Genomic DNA, 27,141 nt, shown 5'->3' on the forward strand with positions numbered 1-27,141 from the left:
ACTTTTACTAAAAAAGTTACAAACTAATGGAAGACTGTCTGCCTCCATCTCTTGTCAACAAGGAAAGGCCAAAGTGATTCTTTGATCCCAGCTCGAAATGGTGTTCTCTGACCTATCCCCAGCATCTCCAACTTGGAGCAGTCCAGCTGAGCATTCCTAGGACGAAGAGCACCCACCACTGGACAATCAGTAATCTGAAATAAATAAACAAAAAAAACCCCACCAATAAGTAATCAGAAATGGCAGGGGGGAAATGTGTGCTTATATATTTACTTCTCCTTCATGGCTTTCTATATAGCTATGTTCCCCTCCTTCAGTCCCCACACCCTCCTAACTATTTTGTGGATTGTTTTTGGTTTGGAGATCTGTTTGATCTATGTTAACTTCATTTCAACATAACAGATGGGAGGCAGAGCAATGTAAAGTGTCTTAAGTTACATTTCCTCACTCAATTACTGCTCAATTTATGCTTTTTCTACATTTTATCCCTATTTTCACCTTATGACTATAACCATAAGGAAAAAAATGCTCTAAAACATTGACAAAACACCACCTTGATCCATATACTTAAAGAAAAATAGATTCAGGCAGAAAAAGTTCAGACCAATTTAGTGTTCTCCATTCTTTTTCTCTCCGTTTTCCAAGCCGCATTTCAGTTTCAGCCTTTAGTTTTTCAGAAATCTCAGAATTTATTTTGGATATAAATAAAATATTATTTATATGTTATATTCTTACACCATTATCAGTGTGTCTTTAAGAGTACACTTAAGTGTCAATAAAACTGCAGGACAGGTGTTTTTAAGCAAAGCAGTAATTATTTTAAGTCAAGTCCTTAACTGCACATATTCAGAAATTAATCTGTCAGTCTAGGCTTTTCCAAGGAAAAAAATTAAAAAGGCTGACTTGCAACTAAGGGGAACTGTTCTCCAGAAATACCATTGTGCTGCAGACTGTGAAGTTGGTGACTGACTGGGTGATTTTCAAAATTCAGCAGTTTTTCCTCAGTTAGGTACCAGACAATCCTCAGCCACACATCTGCTCTGCCAGACATATTTGCACTGATCGTCTGTATTTGTCTAGCTAGTGTGAGACCTACTACTTCAAACCATGAAGCACATTCATCTTTCTGTAGATCAAACACCACACATCACTTACTGGTCTCAAGTGGCTGCTAGGAAGGTTGAAAGCATCTGCAATTGCACATGCCATTTCATACTTAGTCATCTGTTCATTGCCAGACCAGTGAAATGTGCCTTTTACTGATGGATCCTATAGGGGAAACAAGAAACCCAGGTGTAAAGAAGCAGCTAGCTAGCCCTCAGACTAATTCCTGTGCAGGAATTGTGCAGAATAATCTGCCAGAAAGATCCTATGCTCCCCAAGAAGTCAAACTGTTTTAACCTTGAAGAGATTTGTTTCTATAGATTCTTACCAGCATTCTCTTCTCTGCTAGTTGTCTGCAAACAGCTGCTACATCCTTGACATTAGTAGGAAACCTTTGTTGCCAGTGGTCCATGTTGGCAGATTTATTACTGAACTGCACTTTATCAAACATAACTGTCACAGCACTTTCCTCCAGCCTCTCTACCTCTCCATACAGGATAGGAATTCGAAGTATTGCAGCATCTAAAAGAAAGAATATTTGGAATTACTAACATTGTTACAAAGGAGGAAGAACAATCTGAAAAGCATTTTCAAACTGTTAAGAAACACGTTGGTGATGTTAAGCATCTAAAAATCATGAAGGCGTTTCAATATTAGAATATTATTTTAATTTATAGCAATTAAACCAGTTTATAAGCACTAAGTTTATATAAACTTATTTTCATTTATGCCATAGATTTCCAGAAAGTTCACAAGCTTTCATTAATGCTACAAGAGAAATAGAAGGCCTGTTTGGGTTAGAACAAAAATTAAAACCCAGCTGCACTCTGGCAGCACTCCCCATCCTCCCTGGGAAAAAAGCAAGCATAAAAATTCCCACCAATCACAAATCACCATATTCAAGGATCAATTACAGACAAAGATTTTTGCAGAAGCCTCCTCCATAAAAGAGGGTATTATTTACCAGGGGAAAAACAAACAAACAAACAAACAAACAAACAACTTTGGAATGAATGAAAAGCTTGACAAATAAGCAACAGGTTCATAGAATACACCAGTAGGTAACAGATTTCAAGACAGTGATTTGAGAAATGAAACAAACAGTAAACAAGTGCAAAGAGAAGGGTATTTTATGACAATACTTCATACCAGTTTCAGTCATGAAGACCCAAATGGCCTCTTTGAGTGGAAATCGAAGAAGGCTATGACAAATTCATTAAAAGGAATACAGGCATTTTTTGCTTAAAGAAAAAAAATATAAAATCAGTCCTAAAATTAGAAGGGAAGTCACCAAATCACTGCAATGCTTAAAGATTTGTGGGAAAATGCTATAGCTTTTAGAAAGACAAAAAGAAAAAGCTAACACAAAAGCTATTCTCCCAGAGAAGTAAACCAAAACAAATACTTACACAAGAAAAACAAATACAATAAAAACCCCAACATGACACTGATTACTTATTGTTCTAACACCAGTTACTTGGTCACTGGGCCAATACATTCTACCTTTCTTTAAATACTAAGTATCTCTTTTAGAGTATCTTTAGAGGTAATTCACTGTTTGAGAGAAGGACAGCCTTCCTTTTGTTCCCAAGACAGCTCTCTGAAACCTGGAAAGCATTAGCTTCATCACCAATGGTTCTGAAGACCTACTGAAACTTTTTTTATAAGACTGAGTATTAAAAAGAACTTGTATCCCCTCCCAAGCAATGTAAAATATTGGGGTTTTCAAATACACCAACCCCCTCAAACAGTCAGTGGAGATTCTTGCATTACACAACAGAAGCACAGGGAAACTCTTCAGGCAACTACAGTCATCTGACAGACTGAAATTTGCTTATGGAGTATTAGCAAAACCGTGGTTGGAAGACTAACGCATGTAAAACACATTTGTATGAAATGATAGAATTGACATTTTCAAGCCTCTTACTCAACATCATCTCAAAATTCCTTCTGCTAATAATACCACTGCTGCAACCCACTACCGCCTGGCAGATCACACTGACAAAGGTAATGAAACAAAACTGAAGTGTTGAGTTGGGGGAAGGCTCTAGCAAGATAACCATATGTACTTGAACCTGGTGCAGTCTTACCTTCATTACCAAAGTGGAAGAGAGAGCAAACAGCATCACAGATTCAGAGATGACATTTAAGTAAGAGGTGGTGTGAGCAGCTTCCTATCAAAATTGATTTCTATATAAATAAACCTCTTCCTATTTTTCAGAAAGTCTATTTCTTACTAATAATGACAAACCTATATTAAGTTCTTCAATTTTCAAACACAGTATACATTTACTTACTGAAAGACCATCATACATTTATCAATTGTCTAATTCTCTGGGTAGGCAGAACAGAATCACAGTGACAGTATCATACTGACATATCAGAAACATGTTCTGCAACTACACTCAGAATATTGTCTTGAAATGCTTCAAGAAAACAGAAGTGCCTCCTTCCTGACAGTGTGAATGGAAATCAAGAGCACACTGACTAGGAAAAAAAAAAAAATCTCTTTCTTATACAAATTGCAAATGCAAGGGAACATGTTTGGTCCCAAGATTTTTTTCTTATCAAGTAGAAGTTGAAAAAGTGTTTATATATTTTGAAGGCAAATTTTTATTAAGAAAAGAAATCTAAATTATAAGAAAATTAATTAGTTGCTTAAAAACCATAAATATGTTACTAACTCTTTAGAAAGTGTTAGAAGCAGTAATCGGATGTGTGTGTTAAGCTAGGTGGGTAAAAATAAAATAGATGGCCTGATGGCTTATATAATGAGAGCAAAACATGAAGAAGATCAAAAGAGTAACATAAAATTCTAAATTGATTTTATCTGCATAACTGTGGAATCACAAGTCTGCTTTTCCCTTTAAGTAAACATACATTTAGAGTAATTGCAATGCATCTCCCTAAATAACAGCAGCCATATATTAAGTGTGGTCAAGTTTGTACCATTACAATATATTGATGATGTATTTTCTCTTTCTTTAGGAATAGCTGAGACATGGTAGACAAAGGCTTGTGAATATCCAGCAGCAGACTAGCAAGAAATAGTATTTTATTCAACCTATAAGCAATAGGGATCACTTACAAGCAGGGAGACTGACCCCTAGTCACTCACTCCTCATCTTCAGTTTTGCAACTTCTGCACTGACTTATGAGTCTGTGAAGCTAACATACAACTAAGTTAAAACCGAAAGCCTCCATTAAAAATGTGTGAGTGCATTCTTACCTTCATTATTTTCCAGGACTGCCTTTTCACCCTCCAGTTTGGTTTTACCATATAAATTCAGGGGATTCGGTACATCAGTCTCTTTATAAGGAGGGCTTGTTCCATCAAATACATAGTCTGTACTAATGTAGATCAGAAACGCTCCAACTCCAGCTAGGAAGAAAACATTTTCATGGTCAATTTTAATTCATGCCTTGTTTGAAATCCCAATGAACTTTTAAACAAATCCCCAAAGGACCTCATCTTACAGGCCAAATCATTCCCACTGCTTTGCTTGTTCCCCAGTCCTTCACATAGACATTGGTGCTACCCATATGGGAAATGGATCAGTAGTGTGCTGAGCACAAAAACAACATTCAGCACGTTCAGTAACTGATTCATATTAGTGTCCCTGTATTTTAACAAGGAACCAAATCCATTAGATGGTCTCCTTACCTGCCTCTTTAGCTAAGTTCCCTGAAGCAGCCACATTGAGCTGAGAAGCAGCATCTGGTTGACTGTCTACAACATCTGGCCTTCTCTCAGCAGCACAATGCACTATAACATGAGGCTGGAAATTAAAGACTAATTTTAAACAACAAACATTGTCAGGAGATTGCAGCTGCACCCTAGCTCTAGTGATGAACTCGCTCAGACAAAAAGGCTTTTCCCTATGCTTTGAGAAGTAATGAAAGAAATAGTAGCGTTTTTAATCCTGGCATTCTGAGGAGCATGTTTTCCTTTGTAAGTAAAACAGAACCATGCTACTTCAAGATACAAGCAAGTTTAAGTGTTATTTTTGCAATTATCATTTTCAGCAGCTTTGAGCTTCCAGCAAGACTGAAGCTTTGTTTTTTACTCTAACAATAAAAAAATATAATAATGATATGTCATTTATCTCACACGCATACAAAATGCACTTAACATTTTCAGATAAGCCACCTACACATGGCTTATTTGACACATGCAGACTATTACCAAGATGTTTAAAGTAATTTTATAGAATGGCACCCTGCATAATGTGTTTCAGGTTTTATATACTCCCAAGTTTGATTGAAAAAACACTGCACTACTTACTGTACTGCATGCCCAACACAGTTACTGCTGCTGTATTCAAATATTCTGTATTCAAATATGCTGTATTCAAAAAACTGCTTCATTACTGTATCAATAACTCACATTTACCTTTCTCTTTTAACTCAATGCAAGCATGCTGACACATGCTTCTGCTACCTGCAGTCCATCAACGGTGATGATAGCAAAGTTTGGATCTGTATCTACACAGCAAACCTACACTCCGGTTGTGGTAGGAAAGGTAGCCATACATTTTTCAGAGCTCTGCCAAAGCATCAGCCCCACTAAAACCCCATGAACGCAGTATCAGAACAAGACTATCAGCCGATTACTAGATGTATAAAAGACCCTACTCATCTACTTCCTGTTTCAGAAACTTACCTGAAATTCATAGATTATGTCATGAACGGCAATAGAATCCAGAAGATTAATCTGTTCAAATCTGGGCTGAGCTCTCCTGTATCCACAGCCAACTGCATTCCAATTATTTTCATTGAATTCTTTAAACACAGCTCTGCCAAGAAGTCCTGTAGCACCAGTAATCAAAACTCGCCTACTGGGGACATCAACATCTTCCTAAGGAAATTAAAAGAGAAGTTTTCTTTCTAATATTATGTATTACTATTTTCTTACAAAGTATGCAAACCTACAGTCAGAGTATTAAACATGTTTCCTTGCCACATGAGTGCTTTGGAGTGTCCTATGGAACACAAACATCTAAAAGTACCAATACTGCACCAAGTCAAGTATTTAAACACATTTTTACAGATAACACAAACAAAACTTAAGCAGGAAACTCATTTCTTTCCACAAGAAGGGAAAAACAAACCAAAGTAAAATTTTAAGTTCATTCAAATTCTGATAACTTTGTGCAATTTGAAAGCAGAAAAATAAGTTCTTTTGAAAATGGATCCAAAATTTGTAACATTTAAGGACCACATCCTGCAACAAATAATTGTGGATAGACTGTGCCTTTTAGAGGCTGCAACAATGCCATAAAACTCACTGTGGGACCACCTACTATAATCTGAAGAACTGAAGACTTGAATTCATTACAGCAATTCATCATGACTCCGCACAACAATCGAACAACAAGTAATATCAAAACACAGTTCTTCTCAGTTTTACAAAATGCATCTCACTTAAAACTCTGAAACGACACAGCTTCACTTCAGCTACTGCACGTCAGTGCTAAAGATAGTCATTACATCAGCTCACAGAAAGTTCATTCCTCCACCACTCACTAAACCAGCAAGATTTCAAGACAACAAAAGGAAGATTCACATCTGTCTGTGCAATCTTTATGTTCCTTTCATGCTTTCCCTCTGCACGCATCAGGAACGAGGGCCTGCTAAAAATAAAAATACAAGCATATGCTTGCATGCCAGAACAGAAAAAAAACTTCAGATGTGCAGAATCCTTAAATCCTGGGTTTCCAGATAGCTTGCTACATAAGGACAATTTGTGGTAGTTGATTATAATTAGTAAATGCTCTCTACTTTCCCACTCACATAGCCCAGTCATGTCAGAGCACTCTTAGACGTTCACCATTGTAACAGACTTTGTCTGCAGCACAGGAAGCAAGAGAAATTGCTTCCAAATTACTGTCTTTCATCCTTAAAGTTAAAAAGCTTTTGTTCCATAGGACATATGCAGATGTACATTACAGAAACAGCCTATCCCAAAACAATTGCTTACACTTGCCAGCATACTGAATGCATTTTCCTCAACTCTGAATCTGCAGCAAAGGATGACTTATTCTCATCATAGCTGAATGAAAATTAGTAATTTACATCTGGACAATTCCCTGAAAATTACAAGTCACAGCAAGGTATGTCTTTAAAAGTTATCTTTATTTTTACAATCAGCCTGACCTCAGAACACAAGATTATTTACAATTTTCTAAGGCTGGCCATGTTTCTCTGAAAATCACAAGCAAGAGGGTGCAAGTACCATTTGCCTTTTTTTTTTTGCTATATACTTTTCCAGAGTCTGGACAGAGTACCACAGGACAGATTATCAGCCCTCCTATGGTCAGAGGGTACTCCTAACAAATATCAGACTTGCTGCAGAAAACACAAGTTGAAAGGCTCTCCAACAATGTCACAGAATACCTTTACTAAGGAGAAAGTGACCAACAAAAACATCCATCACCTGTAAAATCCGATGTTTTTAAGCATCACTCATCTATGTTTGTTTAGTCTACACACCATGAAAAGGATATTACATTAGCAGCAAAGCTTGAACTGAGCAGAGTCACAACTTCTACCACGCCAAGGAAATAACAACTCATCTGAAAGACTAATTTACTTTAGTAAATGACTTCTGAGAAACAAAGTAATAGATGTTTCCCATAAATTCAACACAGACTGGACACCAATTTAAACATATTTTGCCTTGCCAGAAGTTAAACATTCTGGTAATACAAAACCTGCGCTGATTAACTCTTTCCCTATATGCTGCCTTGCACCTTTCCAGAATGTTACCCAGCTGCAGCAGCATTTCTATCACAGAAACTAGAAACAAACTTGACTCCAGAGGATCTCTGAGGTTCCCACCAAAGCTGTTTGCAGATGCTCTCACAGACTTTCAGAAGCAACTGCTGCTGCCTCACAGCTGCCTTCACATTCAAGTGAATATATAAACAGCACCACGTACCTCAAGCTATCAGCCAGAGCATCATCATTAACTAGCAAAGCTAAAAAATTACATTGCTGTCACTTGTTTTGTCTTGCAAGGAATTAATCACGGTCCTCTAGAAGAGAAGGTGGCAAAAAATCTCCTATCTAATAGTATCAGTACTGAACTAATAAGAAATACAGGGCAGCATCTTCTTTTTGACTTCTGTTCATTTACACATTTGGTTTTTTTTTAAATATGGCTGCAGTTATTAATGATGTAATGCAGCTAACAGAGGAGTGCTCTTAGCTGCTAACGTAACAAGCTACAGTAATTTTACTGACATCCTCAAACTCAAATGTTATCCTTTTCGTCTGCAAATTTTATAGACCAATGCACAAGTTCTTGCTCAACCTATCTGTTCATAAATCTTTTACATGTTTCTCAACTAAGAGACAACCATATTCACACTCTCAACAACTAATTTTAATAGTTATTACTTAAATGTACTCTTTTGAGCTTTATAAAAAGCCATCCAAATTTTCTCTTCTGTTCAAAGTCATTAAAAACGTATGTAAGAATTGTACTTCACAGTCTCAGTCACAAAAATACACAGGCAACAACACCATAAGAAAATACCATTTATGAGACCTAAGACTACCAAAATACAAAGTAAGAGTCTATTTAACAAAAATAGCGGCATGATGGATTTCAGTGGGAAAGTCAGGATCCAAATACTTCTTGAGCTTTATAAAAAAAAACCTGAACTTGACAAAATCGTGATGAACTCAGAAATTCCTCTTTTAAGGAACACCCAGTAAAACCGGAAGCTGCTGGAATAACACACACTTGGCAACATAATAAGACGACAAAATAAAGTCACTACGTGACTGAGCTCTTCATTCAGCTTTGACATTCCTCTAGCAACAAAAAATAAAGCCTTTCTGAAAGCGAATCCGAACTAATGCTGACAAGATAGGCACTAAACTTCTAGGTCACACAGTCCCCACCGCAGAGATGGAGAGCTACACCTGTTGAACACCACTGACAACAAAACGTGGCAACAGAAAACAAGAAGCCCACAACGGTCCGTGGAATGCCTGTTCGGAGTTCCCTACACCGATCAACCTCAAGTGCAACAGAGCCGCTGGTGAAGCTGTGTAATGGACAGAACTTCCCGCTGCAAAACATCTTTACGGCGATAACAGCAAGGACAACGCCAGGAGTTACAAAGCAACTCTCCTTTCTGCAGATCACGGGTAACTCCCGACAGGGTAACGAGGGTAAACGAAGTAACATTAAAAACGCAGAGCGGACCTGCATTGTGGGGGAAGGCGGCTGGGCCGCAGCCGCACTGCGCCTCAGCGCTCCGTCGCCAGCCCCACCAGACGCGGCGCCTCTCCGCCCGACACCGGGCCCCACACAGCAGCACCTCCCGAGAGCGGAGTGCTGGAGCTACGCGGCCTTGCCCCGTCCCGCGGCCCTGAGAGGACAGGACGGCTGAGCCCACTGAGGGAAGCCGTCAGCGCATGCCAGCCACTGCTGCGCACCCAGAGAACACCGCGCGAGTGCGGGTTTGCGGCGCGGCCGCTCACCTCCACCAGCTCGCAGCAGCCCGGTACGAAGCGAATCTTCAGCTCCTTCTCCCGGCCGACCATGGCGGCAGCGCAGCTAGGCCTGCTGCTGCTACTCGACCGCCCGCGGAGCTCGCCGGGCGCTGCGGGAAAGGCGGAGCGTACCCTGCGCCGCCAGGCTCGGAGCGACCTAATTGGGCCGCGGGGACGCAGCTGATGCAAGCGCCTCCTGCCGATGCACGCTCATTGGCTAAGAGGCGTCAAAAGGGCGGGGTTCGAGCGGGGGTTTAAAGCGGAGGTGCTGAGGAAAAGGGTGGTAGAGGCGGTTGGGTTCCGGGGTTGGAGGGGTGTTGCCCCTCGCCCCGGGAGGCCTCTGGAGTTTCTAGTGGTTGCTAGTCCAGCGGGAGCAGGTCCCGCGAGCCTGGAGATCACTCTTCCCCGCTTGTAGCCGTTGCACATGATCATGCACGCTTAGAAGCCTTTTATACCAATGTGTGACCCACCCGCTACCGACCTTTAGCAGAGACCCAGGGACAGCCCCAGCCCCTCCTCCCAAGTTTAACAGCGCTGCCTCAACAAGTCTTCGATGTGAAAAACAGCCCGGATGCACCAGTTACTAATTTTCGTTTCCTCATGGGAGAGGGGAACAAGTCCCCACACGCAGCTGGTGGTGTGGGGCTGCGCAGTGGTGACCCCGCACTGTGCCGGCGGCACCAGCTCAGCGCAGTCGCTCCTGCGCCGCAGCTACAAATAACATGGTAGAGGTTGCTTCCAAGAGCAGAGTTACTGTAACGCTGTCATGTTACCAGGTTTGCATCTTGAAACTCCCATCTTTCAATTGCATGAAATGAAGGATCAGGTCCTGCTATTCATGAAGTGAAACTTCATAGTTAGATCAAAGCATCTGATTTGGCTGCTGAGAGATATCCTTAATGTAGCTCTGACACCTGTTCAACAGCAGTGATTTCATTTTCTTTTTAGAATGGTGCAAAACCACGTGGATTCTCAAATTGCTGTTACCTGTGGCTTTATATAAAAGTAACTGGTAAATCCCACAGAAAATGGGGGTTGCCTGTGAGAAAACAACTATTGCTTATAGTATTCAGCCTGTGCATATAATTTTATCCTTACAAGCTGGCTGATGAAGATGATACACAAGAATTAGCAGCTGAGATTTATTTTAGCTATATTCACATTTACATCTTCACCTGATCAGTTTATTTCAGCTTGACCTGATTAAAACAGTCGAGGAAGAAAACCTACTACAGGAAGTAGCAGTTAAAGGAAAATCAGAAAGTCTACTAAAAATTTAAGAGACTCATGCTGTAAATGTTCTGTACTTATGACAAACAACTGATATTTACAGAACAAAAAAGAAGATATATATAAACCTCTGCAGCCAGTTTCTGCTTTCTTGGAACACAGATGCCCTATTTTTTCCTATAGGAAGCTATGAACATTCAATTTCCTTTCATTAATTTTATAATTCTATTTTAAAATATCAGTAATTCATAACTCAAAATACAGAAGAATAATCTTTAAAAAAGAAAACTGAAAATAAAAACCAAACCTGAAAAATAACTGCTCAGCAGCTCTAAAGCAACAACTCCAAGTACATCTAATGTCGCACACATCTTTTCCCTCCTGACGCAGACTGAAGGAGCTCACTCTACATCTTATCACAAACAACAATGCGGAAATAAAGTTTTCCCTTCCAGGATTACAGCAAGAGAAAAACAGAGAATGTACTAATACTCAAGTCTCAACCTAAAACCATAAATTTGCCTGTAAAAGCTCTTTATATTTCTGTCACTAATTTAAGAGTTAAAAAAACAAGGTAACAATTCTATTTTTTATCAAATATTTATATTGAATTCAGTAGCATTCTAGCATATGTACTCAATTTAATTATTATAAATACCTTACCTTTGTGTAACACTAAGATTTCATAAAATAGATAAAGATTTTATTATACTGCAATATCACAGTCACGTAAACGTAATGCATCGCTGGGTGACTAAATGCACCACTCATTAAATTAACATTTCAGACTGTAATTTGCAGAGACTAACATGCAGTTAAGTCTCTCTCTCCCCTTTTCCCTGGCTTCTATAATTGAAGTGTGGCAGCAATCTCTTAATGCAAATGCCCAGAGCCTTACCTGCTCCATTTCCACCAGCATTTCAGACATTGCCTCAAACTAGAGAAGTATCAGCCTAGGAAATTGTAGCAGTTCAACTGCGCGTTTGTCCCTTTGTCTGCTTTTGCGTGCAGAGAGCACATGGACTGAAAGAAGGAATAGCTACACGTTGACCTTTGAAACCAAAATGCTAATCCAAGCCCTGTATCATGAGAGGCTCTGAATCCTGTTAAGCTTTTTGTTTGTTCCCAGAGGTACCGTTTAAGCAGCTCAGTATGAACTTCAATTTTTACTTCGTAACAGCCAGCATGAGCAAGTGCAGCCATTGTGCGTATAAAATGTGCTCAAAGCACTGGCGCTGAGCCTGGTGCAGTTTTCCTTTTATAGGAAACAGAAGGAGGGCTCTAATTAGGTCAGCCAGGTTGAGGATTCTAGCAACTCTTCATTTTACATTTAAACCGAGTATAACCCAGGTCTTGCTACAATACAGTGAGATGGATGATCAGAGAAATAATTTCTTGATAAATGATGGGGGTATTTTTCAGTAAAAGCCACGTTCTAAAATATGAAAGTAATTTATTCCCACAGTGAATACTTAAGTCACATGAGCTACCAGTACCAAGGTTTCAGATTTTATATACCTATTTCACATGAAACTGGAAATAAACCTTCAACTGAACAAAAGCACTCAACAATTCTCCTTCCACTCTCTACATCTCTCAACACTCTGCTCTACATTATTTCTATGTTAAAGCTTAAACAAAAAGCATAAAGATTTGCCAGTTTCCCTAGTTTTCTCTCAAGGTTCTTGACAGCATAAAAAGACTTTAAAATGACACTTAGGCAAAGATGCCAATCAGGCTAGAAAATTTGCAGAATGAAGGCCGTATAAAAAAAGTAAGTAGCCATAACCTTAACCTTAAACTCGTTCTGTCCATAGCCCTAACTGGTTCCTGAGCGTGCAGGTTACCCACTTTCAATTCCACACTCTCCAGGTTTTGCAAAGCAACCAAGCCCCCGGCAGGCACCACTCTTCTGTAGTTTACTGGTTTGACCTTATAGGAAATTTAGGACTTCTTTCCAGAAAAACAGAGAGCCTCATCAGCATCTGAATCCACGTACTTTTCTTTTTAGATTGGCAGCACATAGATGAAGGGGAAACAAACAGTCCTGGCCTATTAGGCCAGAGTCCACAGGGCAGATGTTCAGAACAGACTGCATGCTAGTTATCAGCAAGTTACAAGAAGAGGTAAACAAGAGAGTTAAAGAACTGCTTTTCTGCTCCAATAAACCTTTCAGAACTAGAAGGATCTGAGACTGTGTATGTTTTCCATCCATCTATTCCTACTCACCCTTGTGGAACTGCATTTCCTTTCTGCTTTTGTGATAAGCATAAGAGCCCAATAGCTGGATGTTGTGTTTTTAATCAGACATCTTTCACATCTGTGCAAGACTGCAACAGGGACCCCAGTTCCTCTAACAAGCAGGACGACAGGCTTTCAGAAGACCATGGTTTTGCCACTCACCATGAGATGCACCCTGGAGATCAAGTTGTGCCCACTGACCAAAGGCAAAGGAAGAGTCCCTGTTCACTTGGCTGGTGTAAAAGCCAGGATCCTGTACGTCCACTGGATTCAAAACCAGCTCCAGAGAATGACCAAGGCAAACCTGAATTGCAGGTGAACTGAGAAATACTGACACTCAGCTTGGGTTTACCTGAACTGGGATCTAACTTCAGGATATTTATTTCAATGTCCGTAATACCAGCCTCAGCTCCTTCACTTACCTGAAATTCTTGGAAGAAAAGTTCTTGTAGTAACTCAGACTGGCTTTCTTCCAAGAATTCATAGGCCTCTTTTTAAGACAATTCTTAGCATTTGTCAGTTGGAAAGTTCTTACTAAAACTACTTATTTCCGCTTTTCTCCACAAAGAACTCTACTGAGTAATTTCTTAAGCAATTTCTTAAGCACTATTCCTAGCAGTATGTGTGTTACATCCAGCTCTAGTCTTGATATACTCAGCTATGACCAGGAAGCTGTAATATTCTTTCACAAAAAAATGCTTTCTTACCACATCTATATTTTAACTGTAATGAGCAGAAAATTACTGTAATCATGTTTTTCAAGCCATGTTTTGGGTTGATCTAGATACATTTTTAGAAAGGTATAGGAAATGAGCTAATTTCAGTGCTAATAGCAATTGGAAAGAAAAAACAAAACCACAACAACAACAATAAAAAACTTATAAACTTGCTTCATTTTTAACACCAGTATTTATTCTGTACCTCTTTTTTCCTGCTATAACCACTGGTGATGCAAAAACAGGTGTTCTGCTGCCCAACAACACAGCTTGGCAATCTGACCAGAGAGCACTGCTTCAGAACCTTACCAGACAATGATCCTTATACCTTTAAAAAAATAATTTTCACTTAGGAAAGTTATTCAGAAATACAATTCCACCATTTAGATTTGTGTTTAAATTGTCCTTGAAGCAAAGGCTTCTGTCTCCAAATACAGTTGGAAATAATTTGTTGGAAATGTGTATACACACAGTTCCAATTACTTATATGGCTTTAAGAGACCGCAAATTGTCTTCCACTACACAACATTCACGTGCAAAGTGATCACTACTCTATAGTGTTTCTCAAAGATTTAAAGCCAATCACTCAGACATTTTAATTTTAGGATACTTCAGCTCCCCTTTCTCTTGACTCACTAAATCAAGTGTTACTTTCAATGTCATCACAGATCCCTTCTGGGAAAAGTATTCCCAGTTTTTAACAGTTTGCTCACTCCCAATAATTTTTCTGAATTGTTAATTTTCAGGCCAAGACAAGGCACAAGCGCGGCTCTCAGCTGCGGTACCGACATTTGGACACCCGGTGGCAGCACCGAGCCGTGCAATGCTTGCACTTGGACTCACAGCTCATAGAACGGCCTAGACTGGAAGGGACCTTAGAGATCATCTACTCCAGCCTCCCCGCCATGGGCACGGACGCTTCACAATTAGACTCTGTATTGGCCACATTCTGGACTTGAAGGTTCAGACGGAACAAAAGGTATAAATCAAGAATTATTCTCCTAATTCTATGCTTTGTGTCCTTGCCTCTCTGTGCCATTGGCATTGGCCAGCTGTGACATTTTCATGACAGAAGAATATAAGAACCCCATATAAAAGCAGAGCTTCAAAATAAAATCTGATTTACTAAAAAATATTTTTTTTAAAATGTAAAAAAAAAAAGTCCTAGTCTTTTTACTAATTTTCACCTGGTAGCAAATCTTTATCTGCTGAGCTATGTCGTGGATATATGCAGTTCGACGTGGATAAGAACTTCCATGAATACACTCATGTTTTCTCCACTCCATGATAAGAACACACTATTGGCATAGGCTACTGTATCTCAAGACAATGACATTTTAAAAAATATGATGTTTTAATTCCCTTTGCTAAGATTAAAATTTACTGTTTTCAGTTAAAAATCAGGACTGAATACAATTTTACTTCACAGAAGCTGGACTTATTTAGCATTGTCCATGTATAAACACAGGCATGTATAACACCACACAGCAATTCTGCCTGGAGCAGAGCTAGTTATTAGTTTGCAAATGCTTAAATCACTTAGCAGAAGGAATTCAAGTAAATTCTTAAGTGTTAAGGATGAAATTCATACCGTACAATGACAGCATCAATATTCAAGTATTCTCAAGTTCAAGTATTCTCCCTGCTGCCAGAGGGCAGATTCCTGTTTAAAGACAAGATTTCTTTCAGGTGTTGAAAAGATCTCTATGAGGCCAAGTGTTCCAAAAGGCACTGAACAATTTTAACTCTCTGAAGTTTGCCCAGGTGTTGCACACATGCAGATGAAGGAAGAATAAAGGCACTCTTTGTCCTACCTAGGCCCATTAGAGACAGATGGGCATCCTAGACTCCAAAGCGCAGTGAAGTTTATTTAGTGTTGCTCTGTGCCTTTCCCAGATACTGGAAGCAGCTTGGGTAGTACTCCTTAAAACAAAAATCTAGAAGTTTGGAGCTTACACAGTGCCTCACAGGGCATTCTTGGCGCTTCTGACTGTTGCAAACTGACAGCAGGAATGAACCATGAAAAGCAGTGTCAGAAAACAGAAGTTACTAATTTCTAGGTGTAAGTCATGCTTTTTATGTCACACTCCTAAGACAGGCCTTCCAGCACTTGTCTCCAGGAACCCTGAACTAGAAAACAAAACAGCTATGTTCTTGTGAGTTCAGGGAGGAATCAGGAAAGAGGAAGAAAACTACACACACAAAAAATAACCCAAAAGCTTTAGTCTCAGATTCATAAAGGAAAGCATAAGGAACTCAAACTGCATATTGATTGTTTTCATACTCAAAGTGATTGTTTTCATACTCAAGACTAGACCTACAGTTACAAGGTCACTTAAGCACTATTAACACAGGTATTTCCTAGAAAGAGCACACATCCAAGCTGGGTTTGTTTTTAAGCACAAGGTGGCAGCATAAGGACATTAGTATCTAATGCCCATTAGTGCCATCTCTGAAACAGTTACACCAGCTGCTATCTTTCAAGTTGAGAAATCATCCAAAATCTATAAAGCCTGCACAAAAGAACTTTAAGCATAATCCTTTCACCTACTTGGCTATGCCTGCCCTCAAAAGAAAACAAAAGCTACCACCACCTTAGAGGAAGAGTGGAAAATCCCTGTCACTTCCTGTGCTGGCAGTCACTGCAGTCAGGTAGCCAGCCTTTCTACTCCATGAACAGATGTCATGTACTACAGTGACTTTCTTCTCTCTTAGAATCATGATAGCCTATACTAGAAAAGGCATAAAAGGCTGACCTAAAAAAACCCCAAAGACCTTTTCTGCTGTCAAGCATTTCTGCTTTAGAAAATGCCACATGTTCCCTGCTTCTGAGCATCTGTCTCCTTCAGACAGAAGAGCTTCTAAAACCCAATTTGCAAGAATGCTGTGTGGTTTGATATTTCTAATGGAACCTAAATACATTTACGTCCTGTTAAATTCTGTTTAAACAAAAGAACATCTCCTGGCACACGTACGATAATATCTGAGAGAACTGGCTCTGCCTCCAGCCAGATGGAGGAGAGGGATAGCTGGGTTTATTGGTTGTACGAATCCGAAGGCTTGGCAAGTTGAACCCACAAGAGTATAAAGCTTTAGTAGACACAGGAGCACAGTGTACTCTGATGGCATCAAACCATGAGGGGTGGAACCAATCTGTGTTTCTGGTGTGACAGGGGGATCCCAACAGCTGGATGTGTTGGAAGCTGAGCAAAGGAACGCAAGCCACAGTTTGCTTTCACTTGGTAGGGGTGGAAGGAGTCACTGGATTCAATTGCCCCAGGGGTGGAAACCCAGTCCCACCATTTGGACTGGTCATGGACTGATCCAGACTGTAATGGATCAGGGTGGATCTCCAGAGTATTTGCAGTGAGGAGTCTTCTGTGTACCACATGGCAATCTCATTTTAAATGAGAATGGATAGTAAATGTATGATGTGTATTGTTTGATATTAATTGCTGTTGGAAATGATGTAGATAGTATAGAATAAGGGGTAGAGAATGTCATGGGTTGAAATGAATCTGCTGCTGATATTCAATACCATGCTGCCATCATGCCAGCTTTAAAACAATAGTGCTGGCTGGAGCAAAGTATCATCTGGCTTGAAGTTCATATTGTAATATGAAAGGCTTCTTGTTTCAGTTGCTGCTTCCAGTTTTCTGGGGTTTGGGGTGTTGCTCTTCTCTACTGGGCAGGCTGCGGATCATGAGTGCGGGGAGGTCACTGGGTTCTGCTGCTATTTCTGCATTTTGCTGCCCTTGTCTGCACATAAGCTAAGGTAATTGTGGATTTTATCATTTCCAGTCAAACTTTTTATCTCAACTCTTTATCTCAACACACATTGTGTGTGTTATTTTCCCTTAAATCTGTGTGGGGAGAGAGTGAGGTTTGTGAGAGCAGGCTGTGTTAACTCGACAGTGCTACACATTAGGTATAAGCATCAGCCTCTGATATTTAAGAGAAAGCATTTTATTAAGTCAAGACCATAAGTCATTAAGACCTATGAATCAAGGTGGTTGCTTTTTGTTGGTTTGGGGTTTTTTTTAAAGTCACTTTGAAGAATAACTACTTAAAAAGTTCTTGTTCTTTAGCTATAGCTCCTATTTCATCCTAGATTCACTTTAGAACACATAAACTTCCTTGTAAGTCTAACCAGTACTTATTAGGGCTACATTTGGTTAATGTATACAAATAAGAACATGGAACATTTAGTTCAAAAAAATCACATAACCAAGCCCTCTTCATAAATGCATTATCTTCACTCATAAGTCTTGAGAATTCTTGAATCTACTGGGCCACAATTAGAAAAACAAAACTGAAACGCGCAGACATTTATACCCAAAAGTCAACAAATACATGAGCCTTCTAAATGTTAACATTTTGCTTTAGAGGGGGACAAAGTCATTCTGCACAAGCCAGCCTTCAATCACTCCATTTAGTTTTAGTCATACGTGACAAGGCTGAGGATGCACTTGAGAGAACCTCTTGCAAGGGGGTCTTTCAGTCCTCAGCTACTGGATTAACGTATACACTTATTTTTATTTGGGTTTCTTGAGGCCTCGCTCAGACACACAAAATTAGACCCCTCTGATCCAGACATACAAAATCGGACCCCTATGGCCCAGACCTTTACAGCCCCATAGGAAAGGCCCGTGACCACATGTATTTCTTCACTCCAGCATTTCTGCTTACGACCCCGTGTTTTCTTTGCTAAGCCTCATCTCTTCAGCCAGCCAGGGCCCATGACCTACTTGGTAAGAGTAATTGAGAGTCAGAACAGAAATAGCTTTAACAGCTGCTTTTCACCCACTTTATATGGATTCTCCATTAGCATTTCCTGAGCATTAACGGAACACAACGGAACAGGCAACACTGTATCACAGAGGACACAGGGCTCTTTAAAGTATGCCTGAGCTGGTTTTCATCTCTTTATTTCTAATGAGAAAGAAAAATGAAGAATCAGGTTTTTTAGTGTAATTAAAGCACAAATCAGTCACCTAGGCGAGGCCTGTCCACAATTCTTCATGGGAACCACAGTTTATGGAAAGGCTCTACATAGGAAAAGCCCGGGTGGACAGGGGCACTAGCCTCTCCGGTAGCCCCCAGGTTTAAACTGCATCCTACCTATTTCGGAAGCGTGTAGACAAAGCGATTCAATCCCTGTTAAAGAAATCGCGACAGCAACCAGCAGCCAGGGAACGCTCCATGTCTGTCTGCCTGCCTGCCCTCCAACGCTGCCCTTACGAGCACTGCACTCAGACGGCACCACATAGCCGCGGCTACCCGAGACCGCACCGCCAGCGAGTGTACCAAAAGGCCCTGGGCCCGCCGCTCGGCCCCGGGCGAAGGAGAGGTTTCGCTTGCCCGCAGCCGCCAGCCGGGCCGCGCGTAGCTAGTAAGGGGCGCGGACCCATCCCCAGCGAGGGGCCTGCCAAGCCACCCAGAGGAAGGAAAAGGGTCAGCTCCGCAGCGCAGCCCCGGGAAAGCAAGAGCAGGAACGCCTTTTTTGGGCCGCGGAAGTTCCATAAAAGGCGCTGCGGAAACGCCAAATATGGTGGTCACGGTTCCGGCCGCCGCGGGAGCGCTGTTTCCGCTCGGCCTTGGCCGCCCCTTGGCTTGTGACAGGGCCCCGCCCGCTGGCGCGCTCCCGGCGCTGCGCGAGCCGGCACGGCGTGTCCCCGTGGTGCTCCCTAAGCCCAGCTGGGTCCGCGCCAGCGGTGACGCAGGGCCCTGCCTGTCGCTCGTCGCCAGCTCTGAAGCTAGGCTGTAAATCACAAACAGCTGAGCTTCAGTTCAGGCACCACGGATCTTCTGACAGCGAAAGGCAAGAGGCCTTCGCTTGCCGTACCGCCGCGCTGCGCTTCCGGCGCGGCTTCGGGCCTCCATTTGCACGGGAGGCGAGGGGGTTCCCCGGCCAGGGGCAGCAGCTGCTGGCTCCTTGGCAACAGCTTCCTTGAGACCGACTTATCCTCCCGGTTAGACTAGGAACAAAATTTTTAAGAATCAAAAATCTTGTCTTCTTCGGACCAACAGCAAAGAAAAAGATCGTGCAGGAAACGTGCAGGCAATGCTTTGTCTAACCCTGAAATCTGCTTCCTTTTTTGGGATGAAGGACCTGAAAAGAGTGAGAGAAGATTCCATGTGTTTTCTTTAGGTTATAACAGGGAAGGCAAATGCAAAGCACACATTACTGCAATTTAGAACAAATGCCAAATCTTAAATTGTGAGCACTTTGTATGAAATTATACCAAAGGGGATCTGCATTAAAGTAGCCTCATTTGGCACACATCAGTGTCATTACATTTTTTTTTTCCCAAACCAGAGACTCTGGTACTGGGCAGCATTCTTCAATGAGATGCAAATCAGACAGCTGACCCCCCCAGGTTGGACAGAAAGTGGATCTGCCACCTTGCAGGCTGCTACAGGCAAGCTAAAGTGCTCAGTGCCCTGCCCTCAGAACCACTGGCTTGCACTACTCTATTTTTGAGTCAGAGTTAACATGAGGCCAACAGCTACCCTATGTACCTAATTCAGTGCCTTGGGATATCACTGCTACCGATGGAGTGCTTGTGACCAAACCAGCTGTGGGAAGCCAAAATTCTTCTGTTTAAAGGGAAACTGCAGCACCTTCCAGAGAAGGCCTAAGGAGGTGACTTGGAAGAGGGGGAGAGGATTGAGGTGGGTTTCTGGAGGCCTCCACAAGTTGAAAGGATCTTCTATCACAAAGCAGAGAAATCATGGGGCATGTAAGACCAGTGTTTCTATGAGCTGGAGAGGCCTTGCATCAGGCGATGTACAGTCTTGTCATTAGGAAACATTTCCAAGAGGGTCATCAAATGGGAGGCTCCCTAGACAGGTGCTCAGTGCCCCATGCCTGACAGTGTTTAAGAGGCATTTGGGCAATGTTCTTGATAACATACTTCAGGTTTTGATCAGCCTTGAAGTGGTTAGGCAGTTGAACTGGATAATGGTTGTAGGCCCTAGGTCCCTTCCAGCTGAACTATTCTATTCTAAACATCTGAATAGAACAGTGCCCACAGATCAGAATGGGCTTGGGCCAACTCCAAGTGTTTACTTTGCTGTTGACTTTGGAAACTGGAGGTGGGGAAAAAAGTTGTGGTTAGCTTTACATAATTTGCTTCCTTCTTTGAAGCACCATATTTGAAGGCTGTTGTTCATTGTCTCATCTCCCATAAGTGGATTCTATGGCTTCTGACATGAGTTACATGCTCAGACAATGTGAAGCCACATATTCAGCTTGCCTAGTCAATCTGCCTTGGCTGGAGGCCGGAACCCCTTGGGCTGAAAAGAGCTAGTGTTTTTCTCTGAAAAGGCCCAGCAGGGCCAGCTGCAAAGTCACTGTTAGCAGCCTGCAGACCGCACCCGGCACTGCAGGCACAAACCAGCAGAGAGACAATGCAGCACATGCCCTTATCCACAGCTTGTCCCAACCCGCTGAGGACAGTCCTGTCTGAGACACAACAGACTGGGATTTGTCAAGGCCTATATCTGCATCCTGGCCCCTCACAACCCTAAACACTTGTGATTTGTAGAGAGACCACCTGAAAGGACTGGCATCAGAACCCTCTGCGTCTGCACCACCAGTTCTCATGGATGCAAACTCCTCTGCACTTTGCAGAGAGTTCACATACCCCCTGAAACGTATTTCAAGGCACCATGTAAAGAAGTGCTTTCCTTCTGTAAACATCTCTACTAAATGTTATCAGGCCCATGCACTTCTATGCCTTGTGTTCTCAAGGAGGAATCTGTGAGAGCTCTCAACAGAGCAGGGCTGCTTTCTGTCAGCCAGCCATTTGAACTCAGCTTATTGGATTTCCAGGCTAGAAACTGTTCTATTACCTTGCCATCCAGTAAGATTTCTGACTACCTATGAACACACAGTTGAGTTTCTAATTTTCAAATCTTATTTTCAATACTAGGAGAATAGCTTTTCTTCCTAAGATTAACTTGCATGCTTTTGGAGAAGCCAGAAAGCAGGAAACATGGCTACTTCAAAAGAGCAGTTGATGCACCTAAGGCAGGAACAGGTGTACTCTATCCATGTCTTTGCAAGCAACTGGACTTAAGAATGATTAGTCTACCCTCCTCTCCAAGTGGGTATTTGTCTAGGACAGAAGCCCCAGTTGTTACTTACCAGCCACACAAGGAATCAGGGTTGCTGCAGCACAGTCTTTCTATGCAGCAGCTTAAAGGAAAATGTGGAAGTCACATGATTTGGTATTTTATTTATTTTTTTTCTGAAGGGTATTGTACACCAAATATCCCATTGGCAGGAAAGCGCATTCGATGTGTTTAGAAGCCAAACAGTCACTTTCATTTTAACAAACACAATTACAAAGTAAAAATAAACCACAAAATAATGAACTGCATGTTCATAACATACAAAAATTGCTGCCTACTCAGTAGGTAACTACAACATTCCAACTCCTGAATATATATATATATATATATAAATTTACATTTTGGTAACAAAAATAGACTTTGAGAGGTGTGGGGGGTTTTTTGCTTACATTCCATCCCCCAGGGCTTTCTCATGCTCCCCTCCCCACCCATTCCCTGCTCTCCTTTACATTCTTGAGTAACATCCCTTTCACTTTAAGGCAAGATGCAAAGCATCTGTTCACACATATGCATGACGTCAGCAAGGCTTCACAAAAAGGCACCAAGACTTGTAACTTTAAAAACAAAACTTCTGCCACATGTGAGTGTCTCATCAGGTGATATTTACATAGTATCACTCTAACATGCTCAAATACAGTAAGTGCTGTTCCCAAAGAAGTTTGAAACTTATTATAGCATTGTCACTGAAACAGAACTAACATTTACAAAATATGGCCCTGCAAACTCCAAATAATACAATATGGATATGCAAAGATTTTTTCACATCAATAGTACCTAAAGGAAAGCAAAACCATGGCACATGTACAATTTACATCAGCTATATACTTAATCAAAAGTCCTTTCTTCCTAATAAAAGACTACTGTTTACGGGGGGAAATATACTGAACTTATATCCACAGCCCATGCAAATTAAGTCATTCGACAGAGGTGGAAAACTTAAATGGCAGTTGTTTCAGGCAGCTGAAGTTTAAAGAAAAGTTAAACAGCCTTGCAACGCATCATGTTGGGGGAGTAGTTGTACACTCCATGTCTGATAATACCAATGGAAAAGGTGAATTCTCCTGTTCCAGAAGGTAATCTCAGCATATCTCAATTGTCCTTGGAGAAAAGGCTGATGCCATGTCTGAAAGTGCTGAGGTCACCTGTGAGCTGAAATTGTTGGTGACCCCTGGAGATGAGAAGGAGGTGGCCACTTGGGTCTGAAAAGTGGCAGTGCCAGATGGGTAAGTGGTTGCTATAGAAGGAGATGGGAATGTGGTGTGTGCAGGGGAGGGATATGAAGAGGGAGCAGGGGAGGAATACACTGTGCGCACTGGAGAGGGGTAAGTGGTGGCAATGGAGGAAGGGTATGATGTAGTCACAGAGGATGAGTAGGCAGGAACTGGGGAAGCGGTTGAGACTGGAGCTGCCTTTTCCACTTTCTTGTCCTTCTGCCTAAGGTGGATTTTAGTGTGTCTCTTCCTCTCATCACTTCTGGCAAACTTTCTGCCACAAATGTCACAGGCAAATGGCTTCTCTCCTGTGTGTGTGCGGATGTGCGTTGTCAAGTGGTCGCTCCTACTGAAGTTCCGCATGCAGATGCGGCACTGGAAAGGTTTCTGTCCCGTGTGGATGCGGATGTGCCGCGTTAGCTCGTCGGACCGTGAGAACCTCCGGTCACAGGATTCCACTGGGCAGGCATAGGGTCGTTCATGAGGAGGGGTCTTGCTAGGACGGTTTGGGTATTTCCTCATCCTGCTGGGCTTGATCAGCTGGGACTGATAGTTAGTGTTGAGAGTCTTCAATTCTTGGGAGCCAGTCTGAGTAGCAAATGCTTTAATAGTGGACAGTGGCGTGAGGGAAGGCTGCTGTGCTCTGGTCTCAAGGGCTGGGAAGGGCTTCTGATCAGCTGGAACAAGACTGAGCTCACCCTGTTGCTGAGGAAACAGGTAATCCGGGATCATTGGCACCTGAAAGTTGGTTTTAGCAGTCGGATAAGCTGGAGGTGGATATTGGATGGGGGCTCCAGAGGGGTTGGGAAAGGACTGGGTCTGCGGTTCAGGGAAAATGTCAGAACTGGAATTGGGAAAAGTTGGTGCAGCTGAATAAATTGGACTGTTCTCGCTGGCTTGGACAGAACAGCTCAGAGGGGGGCTCTGTGAAGAAGAGGATGGCGATGATGAAGAAGGCGTAGAGGTGGGAGGTGCATTAGCCATGCCCACCAGCCCACTGACGAGGCTGAAAAGGGGTTCTGGCCATAAGGTGTTGCTACTGTTGGGGGCTGGCTCTAGGGAGAAGCGCCCGGTGTATGTTATTGGTGGCAGTCGCGTTGTTTGATTGGGATAGCTGGTTTCTGGCAGGGTTTTCTCGTTGTTCAGAGAGATCTCGGGAAAAGTGTCTGAAAAGAAAGAAATAGTGTTTACTTCCAGCAGCCACACTGCAGCTGTTGCCAGTACTTCGCAAGCCATCCCCACACAGCGCAGCCCCAGATCCTTGCTTCTGGTTAATTAATAATTGAGCGTCACATATTGCAGCGCCACTGGCAGCTCTCCAGCAGCAGCCAGCTCGGGGCCGCTGACGCACACAGGAGAATCCCCCCGCGCAGCCGCTGGGACAGGAGCACCGCTGCAGCGCGGAGTCCCCGCAGGCGCCGCTGCCCCCGCAGCAGTCCGGGACTCCCCGCCCGCACGGGCGAGGCCAGTGCGCTTACCTGCGGCGAGGTGCTCGAAGTGCTGCTCCCCGGGCTCCCCGGCGGCGCCGAAGCCCGCGCTCTCGGGCGCCCCGGGCGGGGCAAGGAACTGCGGGCCACCCCCGCTAAGCAGCATCATCTCCTCCAGCTTGGGATAGTGAGTATCCATGGCGGGGGGCGAGTGCGGGAAAGCGCCGAAGGGGTCGGAGATCTGCAGCGGGGGCAGCAGCTGCATCTCTGCCTTGGCCGCGGCCATGAGGGCGCCGGGCTCGGGCTCTGACGGGTGGTGGCGCTGCCGCCGCAGGCCCGGCGGACGGGCCGGCTGTGGAGAAGCGGCCGTCGCCTGCTGCGTGCCCTGCGCCGCGGTCGCCCCGGCGCTGCCCGCTGAAAGTGGTCGGCTCCCCGCCCGCCCGCCCGGGGCTCCCCCGGCTCTGCCCGCTGGAAGCGCTCGGCTCCCCGCCCGCCCCAGAACCGCCTCTATATATGGGGTCCCACCGGCCGCAGCCCGCCCCGAGCCCTGACGTACATGGCCATATATGGAAAGCAGGAAGCCCTTATATGGATGCGGGCTGGAGGACCCCGCCTGGCGTCAGAGCCTGGCACCGGGGAAAGCCAGGCCTTGGGGGCCTCGCATGCCCCGGGCTGGGAGCCCCGCGCCCGTTGCGGGCCTGTTCCCCGCCATGGGCAGCGCCGCCGCAGCGCTACCGCAGCGCTACCGGCCCCAGAGCGCGGGGTCCCCGGCCCCCGCCCTCCGCGGCCAGCCCGCCGGAAGCCCCCGCCGCACTTTCCATATTAGGAAACAACCTTATAAGTCTTGGTTCCGGCGGAGGCTTCCCACTCCTTATTTGGCAATTCCGGCCCCGGGAACGGGGGTGGGGGAACGGGGAGCCCGGGCTCAGGAGCCAGGTTGGTACCGGGACGCGCGCCCGCCCCCGTGCCGCGGGAGCGCGCGGAGGCTCCGTGCCACGGCGGCGCAAGGCTGCTGCCCGGGCAGGCCGCACGGCCGTCTCGGGCAGCGCCCGGCAGAGCCTCACCGCTGCAAAGTTCCCACTCCCACCCGCCTTGTTTGCTCTGCTCGCAGCACTACCCTCCCCACGGTCTCCGCGGAGGGGCTGCGCGTCGGCGGCTCACGGTCAGCGACACTGCGCGCTCGGCAGCCTCGGAGCTAAGATTTCTGGGCGCTGGCAGCGCGCCCCGGGTGGGAGCTGCCTGTTCCAGAAAAAGGGGAGTTTCTGGGACTCCCGAGGCCTGCCGAGACCGCCTTGCTCTACTCGCTCCAGCCGAGAGCCAAGAAGCTCTAGCCGCTGTATGCGTCTCCCTCCCGCAGAGGAGAACGAGGCACCGCTAAAGCCAGAGCCCCGGGCCCCGCACGGCCGCAGCCGCCCTCGACTTCCCCGCGACGAAAAGTAACAGCGCTCGGGACTCTGCTCTCGCACCCTTAGGGTTGTCCCTTGATACAGCCGCGGCCCCATCCCGCCTGCCCTCCTCGCAGATGCGGGCTGCTCCCAGTACTGGCTCCGCACGGAACCGAGACCCGCGCACAGAAGGGCCGAGAGCCCGGGCTCCTCGCCCGAGGCAAGATGCACAGTGTGGAGCCGCCAGAAAGGACTTCCCGGGCCAGAGGGAGCCTCCTGCGCTATAAATAAGCGCTCGACGCGGCCCCCGCCCCGCCCGGGCGGCCTCGCTGCCGGCGCGCCGCGGGGCTCCCCTGGCGCCGGGCCAGACGGCACCGGCGACGCAGTGCGGCCGCAGAGCGCGTGCGCGGCGGCCAGGGCTTCCCCGCAATGCGCGGAGCTCCGGGGGCGGCGCCGGGAGCAGCAGCTGGGGTTATGCTGCACGGGGGGCTCCGCTGGGGCCACTGCAGCTCTCTGCTTCGGCGGGGCCAATCCGTTCGGTCTCTGCTCGACTGCTGCGCGGAGCTTGCCGGAGTCCCGGCTCGATGCCGCCCGCTGCTCCGTGCTTTGACGCGGCCGGCGCTCCCTTCGCTGCAGAGATGGAGGGGAACCACAGACGCCTTCGTACTTAAGGCGCGATCTCCTGGCCGGCCCTGGTCGCAAGCTGTCGGTCCGCCCATGGCCCAGGTCCGGGCAGGGACACACAGCAGCCAAGCAATACCTCTAGGGAAAAATGTAGAAAGCTCTTACTTACTTGCAGCTTCTGTCAATGGCAGCTAATACACATCTGTTCTTTGGTACTCACTTTTTATGGAGAGAAATCTTAGTGGCTTTCGAATGTCAGTGCACTAGTAGTAGTATGCTCTACTTTGTTATTTGGTGCTTTTAATTTTTTTTAAAACAAATTCAAATATTTGCTAAAGGTTTTGAGAAGTCGCATACATAATGATTACAGCTAGTCTCTGATTGCCACCCACCCCTCACATTTTGGAGCCCTGTTAGGGGACAGTAGCAGAACTTTTTTTCTGCTAACACTGTAGAAAATTAGACATCTTAATCAGAAACTGAGATTCTCACTGTTGTCAGTGGAGCCAAGCAGGACCTGCAGAAGCCGATTTACCCTACTTCCTTTCTATACTTG

The 27,141-nt window shown here is 44.3% G+C and overlaps 2 protein-coding genes across 3 annotated transcripts; both read right to left on the reverse strand.

Moving 5' to 3' along the window:
- Positions 1-11,770, reverse strand: MAT2B (methionine adenosyltransferase 2 non-catalytic beta subunit). Of its 2 annotated transcripts, none has more exons than XM_054389102.1 (7): positions 11,741-11,770; positions 5,768-5,962; positions 4,769-4,883; positions 4,334-4,486; positions 1,433-1,626; positions 1,156-1,269; positions 1-194 (listed from the first exon to the last, which is right to left on the reverse strand). In XM_054389102.1, the coding sequence occupies exons 1-7, from the start codon at positions 11,768-11,770 to the stop codon at positions 24-26; spliced, it is 972 nt and encodes a 323-aa protein (XP_054245077.1). In that variant the 3' UTR covers positions 1-23. The 2 variants fall into 2 exon arrangements, with proteins under 2 accessions (XP_054245077.1, XP_054245076.1); XM_054389101.1 differs by lacking the exon at positions 11,741-11,770 and adding an exon at positions 9,601-9,663.
- A 10,612-nt stretch (positions 11,771-22,382) lies between these two features.
- Positions 22,383-24,862, reverse strand: EGR1 (early growth response 1). The gene is made up of 2 exons (XM_054389079.1): positions 24,628-24,862; positions 22,383-24,315 (listed from the first exon to the last, which is right to left on the reverse strand). Exons 1-2 carry the CDS (start codon positions 24,860-24,862, stop codon positions 23,018-23,020), a joined length of 1,533 nt encoding a protein of 510 aa, XP_054245054.1. The 3' UTR covers positions 22,383-23,017.
- Positions 24,863-27,141: the final 2,279 nt, after the last annotated feature.

Source organism: Indicator indicator, chromosome 18, assembly GCF_027791375.1.
Source record: "Indicator indicator isolate 239-I01 chromosome 18, UM_Iind_1.1, whole genome shotgun sequence".
NCBI classification, from domain to species: domain Eukaryota; kingdom Metazoa; phylum Chordata; class Aves; order Piciformes; family Indicatoridae; genus Indicator; species Indicator indicator.

Coding starts and splice junctions, on each gene's coding strand:
- MAT2B (XM_054389101.1), bottom strand. CDS start 9,663: ATGGTCGGCCGGGAGAAGGAGCTGAAGATTCGCTTCGTACCGGGCTGC. Junction 4,884..5,767: donor ACATAATCTATGAATTTCAG/GTAAGTTTCTGA, acceptor TTTAATTTCCAG/CCTCATGTTATAGTGCATTG. Junction 1,627..4,333: donor AGTCCTGGAAAATAATGAAG/GTAAGAATGCAC, acceptor TCTTTCTTTTAG/ATGCTGCAATACTTCGAATT.
- EGR1 (XM_054389079.1), bottom strand. CDS start 24,862: ATGGCCGCGGCCAAGGCAGAGATGCAGCTGCTGCCCCCGCTGCAGATC. Junction 24,316..24,627: donor CTTCGAGCACCTCGCCGCAG/GTAAGCGCACTG, acceptor CTTTCTTTTCAG/ACACTTTTCCCGAGATCTCT.